The 25,031-nt window shown below is 24.4% G+C and overlaps 1 protein-coding gene across 2 annotated transcripts; it reads left to right on the forward strand.

Moving 5' to 3' along the window:
* The first annotated feature begins 3,885 nt into the window (after positions 1 to 3,885).
* Positions 3,886 to 25,031, forward strand: LOC145842053 (protocadherin beta-11-like). Of its 2 annotated transcripts, none has more exons than XM_082949412.1 (22): positions 3,886 to 4,021; positions 6,999 to 7,177; positions 7,696 to 7,873; positions 8,379 to 8,687; positions 8,822 to 8,950; positions 9,108 to 9,245; positions 9,812 to 9,975; positions 10,308 to 10,469; positions 10,749 to 11,032; positions 11,646 to 11,857; positions 12,805 to 13,027; positions 13,657 to 13,786; positions 14,018 to 14,215; positions 14,341 to 14,521; positions 16,172 to 16,357; positions 17,006 to 17,138; positions 17,570 to 17,640; positions 19,903 to 20,038; positions 22,405 to 22,554; positions 23,768 to 23,852; positions 23,933 to 24,106; positions 24,224 to 25,031. In XM_082949412.1, exons 2-22 carry the CDS (start codon positions 6,999 to 7,001, stop codon positions 24,579 to 24,581), a joined length of 3,780 nt encoding a protein of 1,259 aa, XP_082805538.1. In that variant the 5' UTR covers positions 3,886 to 4,021; the 3' UTR covers positions 24,582 to 25,031. The 2 variants fall into 2 exon arrangements, with proteins under 2 accessions (XP_082805538.1, XP_082805540.1); XM_082949414.1 differs by having other exon boundaries at positions 23,933 to 24,097.

Consider the following 25,031-nt stretch of genomic DNA (forward strand, 5'->3'; position numbering starts at 1 on the left):
CTTTTATACATATTTTGGATAATAAGAAAAATAGTCATTGAATTCTTGCTTAAAAGTAAAAAGTTGGAAAATAGTGTTAATAAGTGAAACAGCACAAACTGTCAAGAATATAAACTATTAAATCAGTTTTCTTAGAAAAAATATAAGTTTAGAAGCTATACAACAACTTTCTTAAATCTTTTACTAAATCTTTATAATTTGTTTTTCAGAAATAAACAGCATTAAAGCTAAATAAACATTAAGGTTTTGCTGAAAGTGCATGAAAACGACACCATAAATAAATTAGGTTTTTAAGAATATTTATAAGTTCACTTTTTTTTGATTAAATAACCACATTTTCTGTACATTGTAGAGTACATTGACACTTATCGAGCTTTTAACGACATTAAAATTTATAAATATGTGTTACATGTAGAGAATGTTGTTTTGTACATTTACTAAACCTGGAAAAGAAGACTGGTGCAACTGCTTACCTAGTTCGCATACAATTTTTTGTTGTGCAATCAAAAAAGTTAGTTCTATTTCTATAAGTACTAAAACACAATCAACGTTACAACAAACGATAGCTGTTTAAAATCTAGTATCTTATGTTAGGATGTACAGTTTTACCTTTTTTTAAAAACAGACTCTTAAAATTTATAGCAAGAAAAAATGTTGGTTTTATAATTTCTTCAGGTATTTCTTTAAACTAAATTGTTTTATAAACCCATTCAATTTTATGACTTTCCAAATTTAGAAAAACTACATTGCACTTATTTAAATATTGAATATTGTTTGTTGAATATCTAAAAAAGCGCTCAATAAGCTTGGTCTAAGGATCTGGTGTATGAAAACAACTCAGTAGATAGAACAATGCTGCTAAATATTTCCTACAGAATTAAGTAATTAACTATTCAAAAAATTATCAGATACATAGTTTTACATCTAGACTCCGTAACTATAATATCTTATATCCATCATCGTTCATTAACACTTTGTTATCTTTAAAAACTTGAATTTTTATTAAATTCTAAAGTGCCTTTAATGACTAGCTTCATTTATAACACAATTTAACTAATTTTGAAAGTAGTGGAAAAGTTTATAAATTAAAAATGTAGACTTTCTTTAAAATTATTTTTTCAAAATATGAATAAAGTTTCAAACACACGATATATTTTTATATTAAGTAAGTTAAAACAACAGTTTTAAAGCATATTATAAGTTTTGGGCTTTTTCTCAAAGTATTGTGTGATATATTTATTTTAACTTATACAGTAACGATATTTATTCATTGTTTTATAATTTAAAACAAGTGATCTAAAATTAGCTTCTTCTAGAACATTTGTTTTAAAAACAATTATATGTATGTAAAAAGAACGCTAGTTTTAGTTCAAATCAAACTACCTATTTTTTAAGTTAATATATTTCAACTAACTACGTGTCATTTTATAGAAGTAAAAAGTAACAAGTAAGCAAAATGCTGCTTTTTTATAATAACTCATTTACTTTTATTTTTCGAAGAAATAATAGATATATTTTACGACTAAAAAAGTTTATAGTACAAACTGTATAACCAACTATTTTTTAACCATGAATAAAAATAAGCAGATAATTATTTTTATGAAAAAGTGCTTTATCTTATGTTTTTTTTCTATTGAATAACTTTTTTTCAGCAAATATATTGCGTTTAGTTAAAAAGAATTAGGAACAAAGAGATAAAAAATCTTGTTAAAGGAAAACCAACTCCTCATAACGACCAGGTAATCATTCATGCGTAAAGGGTTTTCGCCGCCTAGTAGCAGTAAAGAGACATAGTAATGAAAGATAAGCATTAGTTGTAAAGTTAAAATCATTGTTCAAATTTTTTTTTTGGGATTTTAAAATTTTGAAGTTAGTTTTAAATAATTTTATTTCAAACTAAAGGAATTTATGTAAGTATATAAAATGAGCGTTTTGAAAGTGGATTTTTAGTCATATTATATCTAAGCTTTAAATCTTCGATTTTTAAAACATCGTTCAAAACTGCAAAAATCACATTTAGTTCATTTTGGTTGATCTCTTAAATGATTTTTTTAATTACTGTTAAGTTCATTACTTGTTTAACAGATAACTAAAATTTAAATAAACAAAAATAACTATACAGACAAATGCAATATTTGTTATAAAACAACTTTTTAGAAGCTATATTATTAATAATCATGATTAGATTTAAATTTAGACAAAATATTTATAAAAAATGTTAGTTTTGAGTCTTATTTTACTTTTTTTTAGAAGGTTAGTTTGAGTACAAGTTTATAAATAAACTGTTACTAAGTTTTGATTGATTTTTTCTTAATCATTAGTTACAAAAAGTTTATTGAGTTTCAGATTATTACAAATAGTTTTTTAGAAGCATACAATACCTGTAGTAAAAGTTTTTTACTGGTATTTATTAATAGCTACAAAATCAGTAACGTAATGATCAAAAAATCAAAACTAATCAAAATGAAAAACATATTTTTTATCCTATAAGTAAATAAAAACCGGCGAAAACGTATAGCTCCAGGCGGTTTTTTAAGCAAGTGTTTCGTCAGGGAAGTTGCTTGTTTATTCTACCTTACTGCTAGTTTAGTATCTTGATCAACAGAAACATTGTAAAACAACTTTTGTTCAGTATTCTTATTAACCTGAACTAAATTACAATAGCATCAATGTGATTTTTAATCTTTTAAGCTTTTAACAGTATTTTTGTTTAATCAATAACTTTAATACTATAAAAAGTGTATAATGAAGCAAATAAAAAGTCAGATGCAATTTTAGTTAGACATTTACAGCGCAGATAAGAACTTTTTACAGACTAGTTCAATTAGTACAGTTCTTTTATATATTTTATATCTAAATAGTCATATACTCTAAGAACTAACGTTTTTTAATTTGATGCGAGTAACTTAAACTTATGTTATCTATTGTTATTTTAAAGCTGTATATTGTTTTGAATAGCAACATCTGTAATGTTTTACAAGCAATTTACAAAATATGTAATTATAAAAAAAAGTTTTTGTTTTTAACATATACAAAAGTAATAAACAAAGTGTTACTTTCGACTATTTACTTTTTCGTAATGAAATTTTTTTAATTTTTAAGACTTACTACTTCAAAAACTATATAAAAAACATTAATAAACTTTTAATTTTCTAAGTATTTTTGATCAAAGTAAGTATTTTGATAGCTACTTATAGGTATCAAAACTTTGTTGTTTAAAACTACAACCTTTTTAGATAAATATATTGAAATGATATATTAATGCCTACAGCTGGTATAAGTTTTATTTTACTTTTTTATTTAGATTTACATTATTTTTTATAAGTTATTTGTTTAAAGTTTTCGAATGGAGTACTTGAAGGACATTATTGTTTAGAATCATATAAATTGTACAACTTCACTGCTAAAGGAGCAAGCTTTATTTTCAGTTTTTGTGAAAGTATTTAAGTTATTTTATTAGTTTATAGTAAACAAAAAACTCGAAAACTTACTTTTTTATAATGGGTATTGATTGTATCAAACGAGTGATCAATACATAGAACCTTTTATATACTGCATAAAAGAAAATAGGTCTTAAATCTTAAAAGTTAAACGTAAACTTAAATTCTACCAAGACTTATTCAACAGACCTTTTAAATTTATAATGAACATTTAATAGACTTTTTTTTTCTTTTCTGTTTAGTTCGAATTGTAAACGAAGTTGTTCAATAAGTAAATTTTTAGAGCTTTTAGTTGTCAATAGACTAAAAATATACTTTAAATAAACTTACAAACTTTAAATTTATAAAGTAGTACAGCAAGTAAGTAATTTCAGATATCTTTTAATCTTACATAGATTATAGGTCTTAAAAGTAAGTAAAAAATATTATAATTAACATGCTTTTTAGGTTTATGTATGGTAATAAATAACATATAAACTTACACGTGAACAAACTAAACATCAACGATTGAAAGTATTTTAAACAACAAACTCATACTTTAAAGTGCCTTTACTTTAAAAAGTTCTAGTAAGAAAAAACTGGTTAGTTTGAGACTAAGTTTCAATTATTCTTGTTTTATTTTAAGATATGTTTTTATTTGGTTAAAAAAATTGTTTCAATAAAGTATAACCTTGAGTAATTACATAAGTATTAGCATGTTTTAACTCAATAACTCAATAGTGATAAAATTAAACTATTTTATCTTGTTGTTTTTTTTTTCAGAACTATTTGTTGTATATGTACCATTTTTTTATTTTAGTACTAAGATATTTGTAAAACTTTTTTTTGCTCTTTAAAAAAAACTAAACTTTAATCAAAAAAACTCAACTCTTTAAAGAAAGTTGAATTATATATTTTTTTCAACTATATCGAAAAATACAGTCACTGAATTAAATACTACTTAAGCGTTCACTAGTTGACAAAGTATCACTTTAACTCATAATATTCAAAAAGTTGCATGATTGTCACTTCAAATTCCCATAACAAACTTACCATCACACAGAGTTTAATTAAAAATTAATATAAACCTGTGATTTGAAAGTTTAATTGTGTATTAGAAACATATTTAAAACTTTTTAAGTATTTACATAATTAACATAAATTATAAAAACTTCTTAATTTAAAAAAAAAGGAGAAACTTATGACTTATGTTTTTAAGAGAGAAAAATAAATTAAACACTAAAAAATTCATAATTTAAAAAAATTTTAAGACTCTTATTTTTTATTTACATTTGATAAATAATTGGTAGAGGTATAAAAACTTAATAATACAATTTCATACAGCTACAAACTTACTTTTGTAATTTACTTAATTCTATTAACAGGTTTCGAATCAATTCAGTCATTGACAAAATAATAGTGAGAAGCTAAAAATGTAATTAAATATTTTATCGTAACTTAAGGTTCAAGGTTAAGTAACTAAGATTATAATAGTTATACTAACCAACTAAAACTTAAAAGCATAAAAACAATATATACAAATATTGCAAAAAAAGTTTCAGTGTTTTTAATTGCTACACAAAATATTTTTAAAAACAGGTAAGTTTGAAAAAATTTGAAAAAGATACTATAATTTTATGATTATTAGCATTTTTTTTAAATAACAAGTCAAAAACTACTTTTCGCAACTACTAAAAGTATTTTATAGCTTTTTTTTTAGTATTACATACTAGTAACCTAAAACAATATTTTTTGGTTTTATAATCAGATATTATTTTTATTTAAAATCAACTTATATTCTAGCTAAAAATGTATCATAAGTTTTGAAACAATGTTTATTTTTTTAATTTTATATTATTTTACTTCATGAAAATTTAATTATACTACAATAATCGTACAAACTATTTTATCAGTTTTTGCAAAAAAAAATTTGTTATCTATAAAGTTATGACTAAAACACTTTTTTTAATGTCTAAACTATACACAAAGAAAAGAATAATAATTTATTTTAAATCAAGTTTTGGGCCGTTTTTTTTAAGTTTTTACTATTAAAGTATTTAAAATTACTGAATTAGTTGTGCACAAAAACACTTGAAGGGAAAGTACTCAAACCACTTACACACAAGCACAAGCTAATTTAATTCCATTATTCTCTTAAAACTTTTTTTTGCAAATATTTTTTTTTAATACTTTTGCTTGTTTTTTTTTTTGCATTTTTTCGTACATTTTTACTCAAATTAAAAAAAGTATAAATGAACATATTTTAAAACTATATTCTTTTATAGCTAGTAAGTCGTCAAAGCGCAATAACCGGTCATCTGTATCAAATATTACATCATCGTACGACTTATTTGTGCTTTTTAATTTTTTATTATTTTAAACTAAAACATATCTTAAACTTTAGATAATTTCTTTGAGTTGTGAGTAGCACAAAGTTAAAAAATTAAGTAGCTGACTATTTACAACTACGAATCTAAACTAACTGTAATTATTATTAAGTTTAGTTGCAGTTTTTAAATACCTAGTTATAGATTAAACATTACTATTTGAGAATATTTTTTTGATTTAAAAGGATAAAAATTATTTTTTTAGTTTTATTCGAGTAGTCAACTACAAAAACTATAAAAACATTCTAAGTAACGACATATCTTAAACATATTTCACTTTGTTTTTAGTTGTAATAAGTATTTAGTGAACGTTATACTTAATTATGTTGTCCTAGCTAATAAAAAATAACAACAAAAATACGAAAAAGCTTAACATTTTAATATTCATAAGAAAAAAGTGGACTCTGTTTAAATTTTAAGTATAAGTTTTTACAGACGACGCCTTTAAACCACGTGTGTCTCGATTTTGTCATGTTATATTATACAACTTTTTTCCACAAACTAAAATTAAGGCTTTTTTCTCCTTAAAATGTAATGTACTACATAACTTAATTTTATTTTTTTAATTTCAAACTTTTAGTGTTTTATTTAAGTTGTTAATATTTTTATTGTTAGATATAAGGTGGTCAATTACTTTAAATTTTTTTTTTTATTTATTTCAAATAATAATAATATAAATTTACGATGTATATGGGACAATTTTGATAAAAAGTTTTCAATTAAGATACTTAACAAACAAATGTTCTAATGTACAATAACGATTTTTTATGTCATTCATGTTTTCTTGTACTTCTTTAGGCTTTCGGTTTTCATGCTTTTATATTGCTATTTTAGCAAGTTTAATTTGTTATTTTTGTTATTACTTCTTTTAACATTTGTGAACCATATTTTTAATAACCTAATATTTGAAATTTTTAAAACTTGTTTATTTAAAATAAATATCAAATTATAATGCTGTATTTTCAGCTAAATAACAATTCCTAGAAAAATTAAATACTGTTAATAATAACTGTAAATGTTACCAGTGTTGATAAAAACTTAAAGTTATCTCACAAACTTTACTTTAGTGTACCTTTTACTACTAAATTAATTTTTTTGGTATACACATAAGCTTTAGAAAAATAACTAAATCAATTTAAATAAGTTAAGCTAAAAAATACGAATAAAATATATAAAATTCTATCAAAATTAGATGAACCAGTCATGGCTTCTAATTTCATGCATATTTGCTTTGGTTACTGGTGAGAAACAACGAATAAGCTTTACCATCCCTGAAAACATCCCTACTTATGATAGAATACTGGGTAAAATTTCAAATGAAGTTGACGTGAATGAAGATGAAGTCACGGGATACAAAGTTTTAGATGACAAGTAAGCTTTAATCTTCATTTTTACACAATTTACTTTATTATCAAATTTTTAATAACAAATGTTTTCATAAAATTTAGTACTTGTTTATTTTCAATTTCAATTGTAGCCATTTCTTTTCTTTTTCAAAATCTACTTTTATGATTCATTAATCACATAAAATTATTGAAAACTTTAAAATTCTTAAAATGTTGTTCGTAAATAGTATAAAAGCTTAGAAAACAAATATAATTAGTTTCTCCTAAAACCGTTAATGTTGGAAAAACTTAATTGCTAACATTTTCTTTGTTTCTACAAACCTCCTAAGATACTTAAAAATGTAGAATTATTATAGTTATAAAAGTTAAAGAACACATTTTTGGTCCATAGTATTTTTTTTATTCAATACTTTTTTATCTAAAACTTTTTTATATGCAACTGAACTAAAATTACTGTTTTCTTAGTTATAGCTTTTTTTATATCAATAGGCGCAGAAATAATACTTTATATTGTTAAAAAAATAAAACTTTTCGTTTAAATAGACACCATCTGTTCGACATAGTTCAAACTGGGTATATCAATCTTACTAAGAATGTGGATCGAGAAAGTATATGTCCTTCGATCGTAGCAACACGCGATGGTAGTGTTCTCTGTATTTACGAAGCAACGGCACTTATAGAAAGGACTTCAAATCTAGACCCAATATTCATCACTATTAGGGTTTGTAACTTTCTTAATTCAATTGCTGGTAAAGTACCTGACTTCTTTAACAAAACTTAAAATGATAGAAAATTTTATCAGTTTTTACTAGTATTAAAGAAAATAAATTTTTTGAAATGAATCTTACAATTGTTAATCGTAAAGTACTTACATGACTTTTTTAGTTCTAATAAAGACACCATCAAAAATAAGAGTTTTGTTTTTTACTGAGCATTTTCGCAACGATGTTCTTTAAAAGATAAAATATAATTATAACTCTATGTTTTTTTTTCCTAAGTTGTATAATTTATTCATAAATATTTAAACTAGTTTTTATTTATTTAATAAAACTTTCTACAACATTTAATGTTTATAAACTTCTTATAACAATTTTTTTAAATATGTCTACTTTTAGTTTTTATTGACAAATATCAATTTTTTGTAAAAAAATAAAGCATGCTTGTTTAACCATTTTCAAGGTACATTATAATAATTTACAACTAATGTGTTAAATAATGTTTTACAGCTGACAATCACCGATGAAAACGACAACGCTCCTATATTTGAATCACCGATTATAAATAAGACCATTAGCGAGTCAGCACCAATTGGTTCTATTATTCGTCTTAACTCAGCAAGAGATCTTGATGTGGGAGCAAATTACATTGATCATTACCGGCTGATAATGACTGATGGAGATGTTCCTTTCGAACTAAAGCAGGCTCAATCTAATTTTGGATTACTTATACCAGAAGTCAAATTAACTGGAGCTTTGGATAGAGAAATTAAAAGCCATTACTCTATGGTCCTCCGCAGTTACGACGGAGGAGAAAACGTTTGTTATTTTTAATTAATAATAAGTATAGTAATTCTATAACTCTATTTCTTATACGGTTGTTTTTATAACTTTTAAGTTTACTTTGTTGCTTATGTTACTGTTCAACTATTTTTTATTAAATATCTAAATAGCAAAAGACAGGGGATATGAAAGTGATCATTGAAGTTTCAGATGTCAATGACAACAGACCTGAGTTTGAACTTGCTCAGTACAAGGTTGAAGTGAACGAATCGCTACCAGAAGGAGAACAAGTTTTAACTGTATGTAACTTGTAAATATTATCATTCTTTAAAATCAGCTACTTCAGCATTTCTTTAAAAATATCTTAAAGTGTGATTTCATGTTTATTAAACTAATTTTATATGATTCATAAAAATCCAAATACAGTAAAAAAGTGTGGTTATATCTTTCCAACAGGTACGTGCTACAGACAAAGATCATGGTAAAAACTCTCAGATCAGATACGAACTTCAGCGGGCAAAAACACTTCCGTTCTATATAGATTCCAAAACAGGTACCATATACTTAAAGGAAAAACTCGACTACGAGACGACTGTTAGTTTATGTTTAATTTAGAATTAATATGTTAACTATTAAAACCACAAGTAAATAAACTACAAAGCTGCTTGTCCTACTAATTTTTTTTCTTTTTAAATGTAGTAAACCTGAAAAATGTTATTTAAATTAGATAAGTTGCTTTTAATTAAATTTTACAAAACCTTTTTTTTTCTAAGACAAATTAATATGTTTAACACTATTTCACTTTAATTAGAGTATAAACTAAATATAAATTAAATTTTCTGTTACATAGATTAAAAAAAAAAAGTTTACAATAAGCGATTTTTTAACAATAAAACTTTAATGCTAAAACTTTTTGTGTTTGTAGCATTTTTAATTGTTATAATTAAAGTCAAAAATTAACTTGTTTTAAAAACTTAACTTTTGCTTATAATTATCTGGCTATTTAAAATTTGATTTGAAAAAAATCTTATAGATACATCAATCAAAATTTTGTTTTTAAAGTTATAAATTTAAACTATACGTTTGTTGTAACACAGTTTTTAAACGTTTAAAACAAGAACTTTATACTTAATGTATTAGTTTAAAAAAAACATTACCAGAAAACATACCATTTGAGCGTTGTAGCAAGCGATATTGGTCCAAATCCTCAATCAGATTTTGCTGACGTACAAATTGATGTTGTTAATACAAATGATGAAGTCCCACAAATCGGTGTCAATTTCATGGACTTTATTGAACTGGTTGACGGAGAAATTCCCAACAGGTTCTGTAGATTTAAATAATTATGTTTGCTTGAACTAGAACAAATGAATCTCAATAAATTACTTATACATGTATAATAACTTCTAAAGTCCTAAAATTACATACTTATAGTTTCTATGAAACTTCGAACACAAGTCTTTACTTTCAATTAGGTGCAAATAAATAACACTCTCTAAGCTTACTAATTTCTTGCAAAATTTCAATAATTCTTAAATTCGAAAGAAATGTCTCTGCAACTTAAGATTAATAACTTTCATAAAACTGAAGTACTTTTTGTAACAAATCAGTTTAGATCAAAATTAAAATTAGTTAATTAAGTAAATTACAATGCAGGATTTATTTGAGTGAAGATGTAGAGATAGGCACTCAAATTGCTTATGTAACCTTAAGTGATCTTGGGGGAGAAGATGTAAACTGCGAAATTGAAAATGATAAAGAAGAAGTTGAACAAAGTGGAAAAGATGTTATGGAACTCCACAAGCTTGAGGAAAACTCGTTAGTATATAAAAGATGTTTAAAAGATCTGTTTATTATGATTCTAAGATTTTTTTTCAAAAACTTAATTATTATTTTTTATCACTTTATTTAACTGATTTATTAGTTGTATTTTACCTTATAAACTTATTAAAAATTTAAGATATCTTGAACGGTTTTTACTTCCTAATTAAAGTGTAATTATCAGAATACATTTGTTAAGTTACCATTTTTATACAGTTTTATTAGAAAGCTACATACTATTGTGTATACAAGCCTTAAAAAGAATATACTTTTAAGATATGTTCTACGAACGAAAACTGAACTGGATCGTGAACTGTCACGGAAAATATATGTTAACCTCCTGGCAACTGACAAAGGAGTCCCTCCAAAAACCAACCGAACTAAGATAACCATACAGTTACAAGACGTCAATGATAACCCTCCTCAGTTCGTAAGCAGTGTTATTAACATACCAGTTGAAGAAAATAAAAAGGATGAAGAGCAAGTTTACTCCGGAGTACTAGCAACAGACCCTGACTATAAAGAAAATAAGCAAATAACTTACAAGTGGGAGTTTATAGGTAAATGCTATTAATTTTTTTTATTAACATTTGTTCTTTGATAGGACGTTGAAATAAGTTTTAATGTCCAAAATTGACAATTTTAATTGTATTAAAAAGTTACGATTTTAAAACTTGTATTCAGTGTTTTTTACTTGGCAAATTATAGTTCCGTATTTGTTTTTTTTTCAGCAATACTTTTTTAATTTTTGTTTAAATAGATTAACTACTGTTAAAAAAGTAACTACTATTTTAAAGCCTTAACTGTAAGCTTTAAGTAAAAGTTACAAAACACTCATATAAAAGAAAACAAAGTCTTTGCATTCTATTTTTTCTCGCAAAACTTTATAGTAGAACTAGTATACATATAGATTTTTATACTACTTTTACACTAAAATTTAATGAATTTAATGAAAGTATATAACACAAAGTTTTTTTGTTTGTGATAATTCTATTTTTAAGTTAAACGTTTTTTTTAAATAAAAAACGTTTAACTTTGAATTAATCAAAGAATTGAGCAATAGTTTGTTTTTAATACAAATAAAACTTAGTAATTTTAAATTTGTAGAAAAACATCTATATCACCACTTCTGTTGCATACAAAATTTTTAGTAATTTTTAATTAAAAAAATAGCATCAAATATGAAAGAAGAGGTAAATAAAGAAACCGGTATTGCTTGGTTCGATCCCTCCTATGAGTTTGAAATTCAAGAAGATAGTGGGTTTATTAATATGGGCATAAAAACTATGCCTTTAGATGCCGAAACTCAAATATCATGGTTTCTTTACAATGTAACAGCCACTGACAAGGGAAACCCTCCACTTTCTTCTAATGCGCTTGTAAATGTCAGTTTGTGTTGTGTTTATTAACTTAATTAATTTTTAAAAGGACTAAAATAACTTTATTTAAAGTAATAGTTTTTTTTATAAATCAAAATAATTTTATTACAGATTTTTTACAAGTTCATTAACTATACAAACTGCAAAAAAAAATTTTTTTAATTATATTATACATTATTTTTTAATTGAATACATGTACCTTCATACAAAACATTTTTTAATATTGCAAGTTAACTTACTACTTCTCAATATACTCTTAAAAGTCTACTTCCAACAACATGCATTGTTTTTTAATAAACGAATAGTGCCTTTAAATAACTTTTAGTATAAGAGTGAAAGTGATGATAGAATTTTTATAGCTTAGAATAAAAATATAATAGTAAAAACTTTTTTACTTAACACGATGTGATATACAGAACCTTATGTATTGTATTTTTTGTTTATTTAGCAAAAATAAGTTTATAGCAATACTAATTTTGTTTTAACTCAGCTAAAAATCTTTTAAGAAGCTTTAGAAATCAATTGATAAGCATTTGTGTTTTTTAATATAAAAACAAGTTTCTAATATAAAGTACTAGAACTTTAAAGATTTACATTTGTATTATAGTATCAATTACAGTTTATATTGCTCTTTGAAATTCTTCATGAAAACTTGAAGTACAAACGTTGAATAATTTAAAATTTCAGATGAATTATTGAACGTTGTACGATTGCTTTTGATCTCCTATGTGACACAGTTTCAAATTTATTTAAAAGAAAATTAAATTTTCAAGTTATTTTGAAAATAAAGCTGTTTTAGTATTACTTCTAAATTTGAAATTCTACCGATTTTATATTGACAATTTAAACTATGTGTTGTATTATTAAATTAAAAAAAATTACTTTTTCAAAAACTAACTTTTAACAAAATACTTAAAAAAATGATTATTTTACTTAACACCATTTAACAACAGCTGACAGTAGTTGATTCGAATGACAACAGTCCTCGATTTGTAGACGTCCCAGAAAATGGCAGGTACACATTTCAAATTAGAGAAGATGGTGTAAATGCCCAAATAATCGGCCAGGTAAAGGCAATAGATGACGACATCGAAAAATCGACCAATGGAAAAGTTAAATACTCATTTCAAAAATGCCCTCAAACAACTTGTCCATTTTACATCGGCACTTTTGATGGTAAGATATCAGAATTTTCAGTTTTTTCGTGATTATGTTAATTTATCAAAACTTTAAGGGACTATGACTTCAGTAACTATATAGTAGTATGGTATGCTGACTATTGTTAAAACAGCTTAATTAGAAAATACTAAATGCTAAACATAAACAACTTTTTATTTTCATTATTTTAGATCAATGCTTTTAAAGGTCTGTATAAACATTCTGCATAAAGTTTTGTTAACTGAACACAGAACACTTAAATATTATAATTTTAAATAAATATCATGTTATCAACACATATCAGAAAAACTACTTTTGTTTTATCTGTTTATAAAAAATAACTTTATATAATACTGTTTTTTATATTTTAGTTCTTCTAAGCTAACTACTTACACGTTTTAAAAAAACTAAATAATTTTTCTTTTTATTACAGTGTGAGATTTTAGTATAGCTATAGAACTATTTTATTTTTTATTATATAACTTTTTTTTTTAATATTTTATTGACTAAATTTTTCTTCTGGTTTGCTGTATCATTAAAGAAGTTTTAAAAGTTAAAAATATTACTTACCAACTGTTTTTGTTAAGTAATTAAATACAGTTTTAATGTATAAGTAAGTATTAATTCTTAAATATATAAATTTCAAGGAAAGATCAGGTTTGATGGCAAAAGCCAGCTAATAGATAGGGAAGCTCCATTCGCACAAGTTCACCACGATATTGTTGTAAAAGCTGAGGATCTTGGCATTCCAAGCAGAACCCTTACTACAGAAATAAGGTAACGTAAATAGACAAGTAGGCTATGGTTACAAATTAATGTTAAAGGTCTAATAAATTACGAACCTTAGCAAAGAAGCTGTTATAGTAAAAATTATTTTAAGATATTTACGATTTAAATTAGTTTTATGTTTAAAAAACCTTTATCCTTAAATTTTCGTTTGTTTTACAGTGATAGTTAAACACTTTATACAAACAAAAGAACATCATTATTTGATAAAACATAAAACAGAATCAATGTAGTGGATATCAATGACAATCCATTGAAAATTGTGTCACCAGCATACTCTCATGACTCTGCATACATTGTATACTTTCGTACGTCAACAGGAAGGTCTACATATGCCAACATTTCAAGTTCACACTCTTCTCCTGCAGTTAGAAAAGTTGGATATCCTCTTCAGATAGCAAGAATTGTTACTAAAGACAAGTAAATTCTTATTTGTTAAACAGTCAGCTTTTTGTACTTAGTTGAATTTGTATTGTATATTCTCATATATTTTTTTATATTATCACCAAACCTTAACCTGTATATGTAAAATATTTTTTCTACAGGGATGCTGCAAGTAATCATACCTTCAAAGTTTTAAAAGGTGATCAGTCAGAAAAATTTCGAATCAGTAGATCTGGATGGTTAGAGTGCGTGGATCTAATTGGGCTCACAGACGGATGTCACGTTATTAACTACCAAGTTACTGATGTCGGTTATCCAGGTGATAGGGAAATTGAGTCTTTTGTTAGTTTTTTTTAACTTCTATGTTTACTTTTTCTGTCAGTAGTCCAAAATAAATCTTTTTAAAGAATTATATGTTCATGACGAATAGAACCTATTTGTTACAAGCTAAATGCATCATAATACCATCACCAAACTTATAAAAGCATAGAAAACATGTTTTTGTTTGTACAAGAATAGGTAACTAACAAAAAAAATTGATTTTTTTGCTGTTCAATATTTTTGAAAGTTTGAGTTGCTTATTGTTTAGTGTTACACTATTTAACTTTAAAAGTTTTAAAAACGTTTTTTTATGATACGTTTAAAATTCCTATGCTTTGATTTATATGTATATTAGCTTTTTCTGTAGTTTCAAAACGCTTAATTTTTTAAGAAGCATTTGTAAAAAATAAAATATTGTTTTATTTTACGAAATGTCGAATTATATTTTACTTAGTAAACAAGTTCATCAAAACTAATTATTTTAAGTAGCTAGAAAAAAGTAGAAAATATGAATCGTTTAGAAACGCAACAATAAGTATCAAGGTTAGTAGAAAGAAAAAGACTATAGACAAAAGAATTTACCAAATTTAAACCTAAAAACAATTTATTTCTCTAGTTAATTTTTACCGGGCATTAGATATAGATAAGTAAAATCGATTTTTTCTGCTTCTTCGCCTAAAATTTAGTTTTGGCAATATGCCTGAAATCAAAATTGAACCAAAAACTGCTTCAATGTGCTTTTACATAATTACCTATACTACGACTCAATCACGCATGTAATAATTGAGACAAATTAAAACTATTTTTCAGTAATGAGCTAAAATTAAATTGTTTGAACTGTTTTAAATACTAACTTAAACTCAAATTGAGAACTCTAATTGTAAAGCTTAAAATTAACCAAAAGTATACAAGTGTAATGAATTACATTGAAGATATTTTACAAGTATAACATTTAATATTTTTGCTTAAAAATTATTTCCAAGTTTACTAAACATAATTTAAATAGTTTGTCTTATTTAAAAGTAAAACTATTTAAATTATGTTTATTAAACTTGGAAATAATTGTCTTATTTAAAAGTGAATCACACTTCTAAACTTAAAATTTTAGACGACACTGTATTAGATTTACTATTTAACGATAGTTTGTAAAACTATGTTTCGATATAAAGAATCATCAGTTAAAAAAAATTGTAATCGCATAAGTCGGGGGTTACTATTTGAATAGTAGTGTATTATTTGTTGAACGACAAATTAAGCGCTCAAAATTGTTGGTCCTTGGACCTTGTTTACAAAAAAAAAACCTTTCAGTTATCAAGTCGTTCACCTTTTTGATACAGTTTGCGTCTTGACAAGTAACAATATAAAAAAACTTAAGCATGATCTCTTTTGGTAAAACCCGGTTTTGCAATAAGTTACAAAGTAATAAATCTCGTACAAATTTTTAAATAAAAGGCTTTCTATTAGGTAGATAAATCTCTTTTTTTTCCTTAATTTTTTGAAGCAAGATTATTGATAATTTTTTTTTTTCTATCCACCACTTATTTTGTATCCTAACCTTAGTTAGTTTCGTTTATAAGCTGCTATATAAAATGTGTAGCTAATATGATTTTAATACTTATATATTTCATAAAAAACCTTTATAAATACTTTATCTTCAAATTATCTAAACAGATTAACGTGTACGTTTCACTTAACAATAAGCCAACAAATAGTACGAAAGTGATGGAACAGTGCAAAAGTTCTGCTTACTTTCCAAGTTCGAAAAGTGGAAGTGATGCTGACGAAGATAAAATGAAAAATATAACTTTACTTGTCGTAATTTTCAGCACTATACTTCTCATACTTATAATTGTTATGGTTAGTTTTAAACAAACTAATCTCTTACTCTATTTAGATCTTTATTTCTGCTTTTAAGATAATAGTTTTTTGGTTTGTACTTACTTTAGTCAATAGTACTCCATAATAATTTTTTTTAACAAATTACACATATTATCGAAAAATAACCGCAAAACTAAAACATAAAAAACTAAACCAAAACTTTTTATAAATTGTAATGAATGGAAGTTTATTAACTTTTTTTTGACAGCTTATGTTAAAAGTTAAAAACCTCAACTTAATTTTTATTTATTGAATACTTTAATTTTAATATTTGAATTGTATTATAGTTAGTTAACTTTAATTAGTTATTTATTTTAACAAAACTTTTAACTGTATATATAAAATAAAATGCAAAAATTAAATATTCAGTATAATGATATTCGATTAAAAATTAACTTAGAAGTTTGTTTACGTATAAAGTTAAGTTTATTAGACAAAAAACATTTTTATTTAATTATATTTTATAATTTTTTATTCAATAATAGAGCTATATTGCTTAATAGAAACTCTTATGCTTATAAAAACGACTCTCACTATAATAGGCTTGAAACTGTTTTGTCAAAAAATATTTTTATGAATATGTGAACTCATCTTTATACTATCAAAATTTAGTTTGATAAATTTTAGGTTGTTATGATTATAAAGTACAAATGTAGAGGAACAAGTAAAAAAACTTACAATTGCAAAGAAGCAACTAATGAAGCGAACTTGTACCACTTGCAAAATGGAAGCACAATAAGATCACATCAACAAACCACCAGTAACCATTGTTTTATTTTCTAGTTGTTCGGATACTTAGATTTTTAATGAATTCTTCACTTTAGCTTTTATAATATATAAAAGTTTTTGGGACTACTTTATATGTTTAAGTATAGGTTTATTGTTTTAGATTTGACGAAATATGTACAACTTATTTAGTTTTTGTTTGTATATGCGATAAAAAACAAACTTATACAATTTTAAACAGTTGTGAAAATAGTTTAAGTATTTACTTTTATTTACAATTCAACAACATTCAAAAACATCATAATAAGGTTCTACGAACATTTGCTTTTGTAAACCTTTAAAATGCTAAAAACTAAACAATTCTATAAAACCACAATAGAACATAACTTTCAAACACAAATTAAATTTCACATCGATCTAATGTTGGTTTTTTGCTTTCTTACCTAGCTTAGCAATATTCTACAGTGGAAAGAAACAGCAGAATGGAGAACTATTACACTGATGAAAATGGGCGACACATCAAGCAAATTGATGGTGTAAGTTACTTTTAATTGTTTTCGAACACATAAAAAATTAATGATGCTTTGATAAAACTAGGTAGTTTGCTGAATTAATTAAATAAGTTGGTATGTAATTTAGAACCAAACCATAGAAAAAATAATAAATTAATCACAACCAGTTTTCTTTTAGTTTTTATCAAAGCGTTTGTGAATAGTTCATATTATTATTTAATTAGCTAATACAATGGTGCATTTTCTTTATTTCATACACAGAAAAATATAAGCGATTTTTATTTTAAACTTAAATATTCTAAAACAGCTTTATTTTCTTTTAAGTATTACTTGAAGTACTTTTACATGCGAATTTCGTGATAAAATTTGTTTTACAATATATGTTTTTTTAATTAATTTTAAAGGCTACAACAACCGAATTAGTCAGTATTTTTTCTCAAAATTAAATAAAACTTTGTTCTTAAACTTTGATTAAATTTTAAAGAAGTAAGTAACATCAAAGTTTATTTTAGGGGTCGGTAAACTGCGGCTAAAAAAGCAAAAATCTACAGTCTTTGATGAACTTCTAGGCTGAAAACATATTTTTTAAATAAAAACCAAATTTCTGTAGTAAAAAACTTACAACTAGACTCTTAATTTTATAAATAGTAGTTTACTATTGCTTTATTAATGCTTATTTAATCTTGTTTTTAATATAAAATACTACTTTTTTATTCGATTTTAATAATTATTTATAAGCTCCGGCAAAAGTTTACTTTATTTTCATAAAGTGCAGCCCAAGAGCAACATTTTCCAAGAAAATTGACTCGTTATTTATAAAACGCTACCGACCCCTTCGTTTATTTCAAGTGATATGATGTATAAAATAAATATTACTTTACTTATCAATCTACAATTAAAGCTACTAAAACTAACGAGTGAAATGATTTTAACATCAAAAATAATTTTAGTTATTAGCAGCAACCGTTTTTTTAATTGTTTCAATTTTGAAGTAAAATTTATACGAAAGCCTAACTATTAATTTTTATTACAAGTTAAATTTTAGTTCATTACTAACTTTTTTGCTGATTTTTACATATATGTCTTTTTTAACTAAATGCAACTAACAGAAAAGTACGAAATATTATTATTTAAAAGTTTTTTTTTTTTTTAATGTAGTTCTTACAACTTTGTACTAAATGTTTGTAAATATATCAAATTCATATTTTATAACTCTGTGTTTTTTATAATTACTTTAAAAAATCGTTTGAAGTTATTTTTACAGTACCTTCAGGCTCAGTAATAATTTTTACAGATTAATTATAAGAATGAAAAAAAAAAAAACTGTAATAGAAAGTTGCTTAGATCCGTGCTAACTTTAAATATTACTTTTAGGCAACAGATGCATTACTTATTTTGTTTCCAAATAGCATTTTTGTTTGAGCATGCTTGTATAATTCTTTTTTTTTTTGGGATAGTTAATTATTACAAACTTAATAATTATGCTAGTGTAGTAAGTGTTGTTGTTTTAATAGATTAAAGTTTTAAAAGTTTCTATAGAGTATACAGTATAAAGCAAGCAATTATTCGTTTGTTTATTTTGTTAAGAAAAAAGTTTATTAAAGCTCCAAATCTGTTTTTGAATTAACTTATTTCTATCACTTTGAAATCTAATTTTTATTATTTCTAAATCATGGTTGGATAATCTTTTTTACAAATTAAGGCTTGTTAATTTTGATTTGACACACCTTCCTTGCATTTTATAGTTAAACGTAATCAAAAGTTTTGATTTATTTTGTTAAAAATAAACAACTTAATTAAAACTTTTGAAATACTTAAATTAAATCAGCTTCTATACTTGTCAAAAATAATTCCAAATCTCAAAGGTACTCACTTAGGGAATTCATAAAATTTACTATACACTCATACCAATTAAAGTTAATTTTTAATTATATCGTTTATAAAAATCGTGTCTAAAATTTAATTAAAAACTCACTTAAATAAATTTTTGGATCAGTTTAACTAACTCTTTTTTTTTTCAACTTTACAAACATTTTTTTTTAGTTTGTTTATGTATAAATTTAGTAGTTTTTTCTGTATACAATTAAACTTTGAAACTGCTTTTATAAATCAACTCATAATTATATTCATTAATTTATTATAACATAAACAATGAAATAACATATATTATAAGAACGTATAATATTATAATAAATAATGCTAGTATAAAAACAAAATAAAGAACTAAATTTTTTATGTACGAATATGTAATTTACAAACGTACGAATAATTTGAAATATATCACAGAAGCTGTACAGAGAAAACTCTTCGCACAACGAAGGTGGTCGAAGAGATTCAGGGACAGGGGATTCGGTCCCTCCATCATCTCAAATGATTTCACAGCATGCTCAAGTTGTATATGACGACTCTGATTACTATATAGGTCAGTAACTTTTGTTTTACACTACATAAAAAACAAGGGTTTTAAAAGTTGATATAAAGTAAACTGAAATTTGTAGCACTTTTTGCCGTTAAAATTAACTTTATAATAACAAAAATTAATTTGTTTATATGTTTCATTTGTATATATATTTTAGTTATATCTTGACTGACTCTTAAATACATTATTCAAATTAAATCAAAGTTGTATGCTAAGTACAACTCTAATGCTGTTAAGTAACTTTTTTCCACATTTTATTACCTGTTTTTTTTGTTTTTGTAAAAAGAAAAGTTAAACTGCGTACTTATTATTCAAAAATACTAACGAATATACTAAAATTAGGTTAAAATTAAACACAAACTAGAAAATATTTTAAATGTGTTGTTCGATATTCATATTATTTTGCACTCATTGACTTTTTTGTGCAAAACTTTAGAAAATTTTCTATATAAGAGTCGTACTTGATATTTTTTAATTGATGTTGTTAAGACTGTTTTTGTTTTCTAATACTAATAGCTGAGTATAAATAAAACATATTGTATATTTTTTTTTAAAGAAAAAACGCAGTTTGTTAATTTAACACGCTTGATTAACTAAATTGACTAACTAAATTAACATGATTAACTAAATTGTTTAAAACACCTTTTTTTCCAAAAAAAAATTGCATTACAAGCTAAAACCTGTATATTTACATCAATTTAACTTAACTAAAATATTACATAACATTTAAGAAACTTTTTTTTCAAGCTAAATAGCTTTTAGTTGGTTAATAATATTTTACTAAAGAAAACTTTTCATAAACCCAGGTTAACTTAAATGTTTGTTTGTAGTAAATCGATAAAAATTATGTACTTTCAGCTTAAAATAACTGTTTAATTTTGCCTTGTCGGCTGTATTCCGGTGGTAGAAGAAAAAAAACATGTTTAAATTCTCCCGTTTACCATAGCATTTTTTCTCTTTTTTAATTTAAATATTATGCTAACTGTTTTATTAAAAAATTCGTAGTTTATAAATTACTTACTTATTTTACAACTATTTTATTTAGAATAGAACTATTTAACCAAAGTTATTACAACTAATTAAATTTTATAGACTAACTATAATAATATAAACTATAAGCTGATTTTGATAAGTCGATCCATAAAATAAAACTATTATTAACTATTTTTCCTAAAAAAAAAATACACTTAAAAAAATTATTAGTATTAAAAATAGAAAACTTTAGTAAAAAAATAAGTAAATAAACAATAAACACATCGTGAACTCTGTTTAAAGTTTTATACTTTTATAAGACAACTTAAGAGAAAGTTTCAATAACTTTTGTTTTGTGTTTTTCACTAAAAGAATTTTTGTTTCAATACAAAGGTTTATTTTTTTTTATATGATGACTTAACAACATTTTAAATATTTGCTAAACACTTAAATTTGTTACTAAATAAAATATCAAGAATCAATTTTATACACTTTAGAATCGAAAGTTTTATAAGGAAATATAAAAATTAATTTATCAATTTAAGTTTGATTTTTCGACTCATTTTTTATTATAGCTACTTAAACATAGGCTTTGTAAGAAAAATATAAATTAAAAAAAAATATTCAAGCAAGTCATTTTTCTAAATATAAAAACAAGACGCTCTAAAAACTTTCTCTTCATGCAACTATTGTTTGTGGTTATCTGGAATTTAAATTATTGCAACTTAGTTGGGTGTGACAAAAATAAAATAATTAAAACGAAATGCATTTAGCATATTAGCGTTTTATTCTTAGTTCTTGTAACGCGTTTTTAGATATTGAACATACTGTTGTTAAAATATTAAACGTATATTTATGAATTTTTAGTGTTTCTTAAATAAATATAAGTAAAAGTTTCACGAGCAAAATATTTGAATAAAAGTTTTTATTCTAACAATTTTGAAACTAACTTGTTTAATTTTTTTTTTCGTTTATAATTTTACTCAAAAAATATGTCAGATGATGTAAGCTTACCGATAGTGCTTTAATTCATTTTCAGCTTAAAACCGTTAGTTTAAAATCTAACTAGAATTTAAAAGCTAACAAAACATCCCGAAACTTGTTTTTGCTATGGTATTATGTTTACTATAATGTTAAACTATAAGTTTAAACTCAATAATAAATCATATTTTACGGTACATAAATTAAAAAGTATTCTTTGGTTTTTCTTAGTTGATAACTACAACTTTGATTTATAACTTATATTTTGAGGTATAAATTTAAATTGCTTTATTGTAAATTTTGATAACGTTATTACTTAAGTAATTATTAACCTGTATTTATTATGTTGCGTCTGGTTTTTTTTAGCAAATACCTTATTTTATTAAATTTATTTAACTTATATTTTAAACACTCAGATGAAAACAGTCAGCTAATATACCAACAACAACCAACAATTCAGCATCATCATATGTTACATCAAAATCCAAACTACGTCATGATGACTTCACAATGTACAGATGAATGTAAAATTAATGGTTGTGGTGACGGGTGCTGGATGCCTAATGGTATGGTTCATACTAACTACTTAAATAAAATAAGAGTTTTTCTATAAGAAATTTAGAATCGTTTTTAATGCAACTTTTTAGGTCTAACTAACACTAATGTTTTTGTACTTAATAAGAGAAATGACATACTTAAAATATCTAAAACACCTGTTCCTCAAAAAATTAACATTATTTAAGTTTACTTAAATTTTCAATATATTAAATGTTTCAGTATCTAAAAAAATCACTATTTGATGTTAATAACAAACTTTATGATTATAAACTTAGCTTCATACGTGTTTATTAATTTAAGATAATATAAAATCTATTAAAAAGGTTTAAGTAAATATTTATGAATTTATTGAGTCATAACACAGGAGAAAATTAAAAGTTAATGATTGCAGAACGAAATATAAACTTAAAGTTGCTGGAAAACTTACTATGTTTAATTCTCAAATTTTATAAAAATAATACGTGAACTTGTAAAATGTTAATCAAACTTTTGAACGAAGACCAATAGTTTAATAAATTATAATAACGCGTAAAATAGATACACGGTAATTTTACTATAAAAAATATATTTTAATTGAACTACATTACTTTAACAATATTCTAGTATGCGGCGTATTTTAGTTTTTACTTCTTATTATTTATTTGGCTTATTACTTTTTTATCGAATTTAATTAAATTTTTCATAATATTTCTTTTACAACTTAATCAACTTAAGAAAAACATAGTTCTTTATTTTCATCATTATTAGTAAATCAATTTCAAATAATTATTCTGAGTTTTTTATATGTCTATATTGTTTTTTGAAAATTAATATTTGATAACTAAGTGTAAAAATATCAACCAATAAAGCGTTAATAATCACTTTAAAGTTAAACCATTATTTAAAAGTGGCTTAACAATAAACTGAGTTTATACTTTATTTTCGACCAATCCAACTTTTTTTATAAGTAGTAAACTTTATTTTGTAAACAGGTCATTTATCTTAAATTTAAATAAAGGACAAATAAACAATGAAAACATTTGTAGGCTATAAAGCTAACGCCAAAGTCAATAACATATCTACGTTTCTGCAGCACGTTCTAGCGGACACTTAGCTTTAATATTAACTGTGCTAGCCTATGTAAACTGTGTCTTTTTTTCTTCATTGTTGTTTGTTTTGGCTGTTAAAATAATCATTTACATAAAAACTTATAGTAGTAGCATAACTTTGTTTTAATTACAGCAGAGGAATATCAAGTGGTAAAGCCTCGCGTTGGATGGATGACCCCACAACCACAAACTCAACAGTACGAAAACATAAATCCAAGGTTTTTTTTTACAAAAACTTTTATTTAAACTTTATTACTTCAGTAAAAAATAGATGTTATACCTTAACTGCTGTTATTAGATTTCATCACCAAACTGCGTCACCAACACCTTACTACTATGACCCCGTCTCCAACTTTGAGATGACATCTCCGCACCCCCACTACCGACAATCTCCAGTAATTATGAGTTCTCAACACCCGAGTAGCTTTAGATCAGCTTCTGCAACTCCATTTATGAACCATCAGCAAGTCAAGTTTGCTAATTTCTAACTCCTGATTATATTCTTGTGAAAAAGTTTTTCTTCTAATACTAAAAACATACTGATTAATATGAACTTTTTAAATATAAGCAAACTATTAAATTTTTAAAGGTATGCAAATGGGAAAGCTTATATAAATTTGATGTCTTCACCGCAGTTCAATGATGATGTAAGTAGCCATTCTTCCCATCCTAAACAGTATGACGCACTAATGACGTCCTTCAACAACCAACATCGATTCCAGCAACCTTCCAATAATGAATCAAGCAACCATGACGACGAAGAAAATAATTTTACAGAAACAGAAAATGAGGACTTCGCAGCTTCAAATCTAATTATGACTTCTAAGCAGCAAAAAAGTCCTGTTTCAAACGGTTACACCGCGGACCCTGGTAACAAGCTATCGACAATTGGTGAGGAAATTAACGCAGATGAAGTTATTGCGAATATTGATGGCCTTCTTCTATGACGTTGACAAAATATTTAAGATTGGTTGGATTTAGCTCGTTTGGAGTTGTTAGAGATTTCAGTTGAAGAAGTTGAGATTGGAAATGGTCTTTTTTTTTGCACACTTTACGAGCTGTGAAAACTGTAGAATCGTAAAAAGCACTATTTTTATTTTAGCCTAAATTATTTTTTTGTCTTTTTTTATTGCAAGTTAACTATATATACATATATATATTACTAAATTTATTTAGTAATTGAGCCATCATAAATATTTTTATAATATTCCAATACTTTATTCACCTAGCTACTTATAAATTCCAGATATGTTCTATTGAAGCAAATGTTTAGTTAATACTTCTTATATTTTTATGGTATTGTTGTCTGTATATACAACTCTCCTTAACAAAATGTTTTTGTAAATCTATATGTGCACAAAATTTAATTTGTTTTCATTGTAATTCTACTGACCAAA

This window comes from Thalia democratica, chromosome 8 (genome assembly GCF_965202585.1).
Source record: "Thalia democratica chromosome 8, ktThaDemo2.hap1.1, whole genome shotgun sequence".
Lineage (NCBI taxonomy): Eukaryota > Metazoa > Chordata > Thaliacea > Salpida > Salpidae > Thalia > Thalia democratica.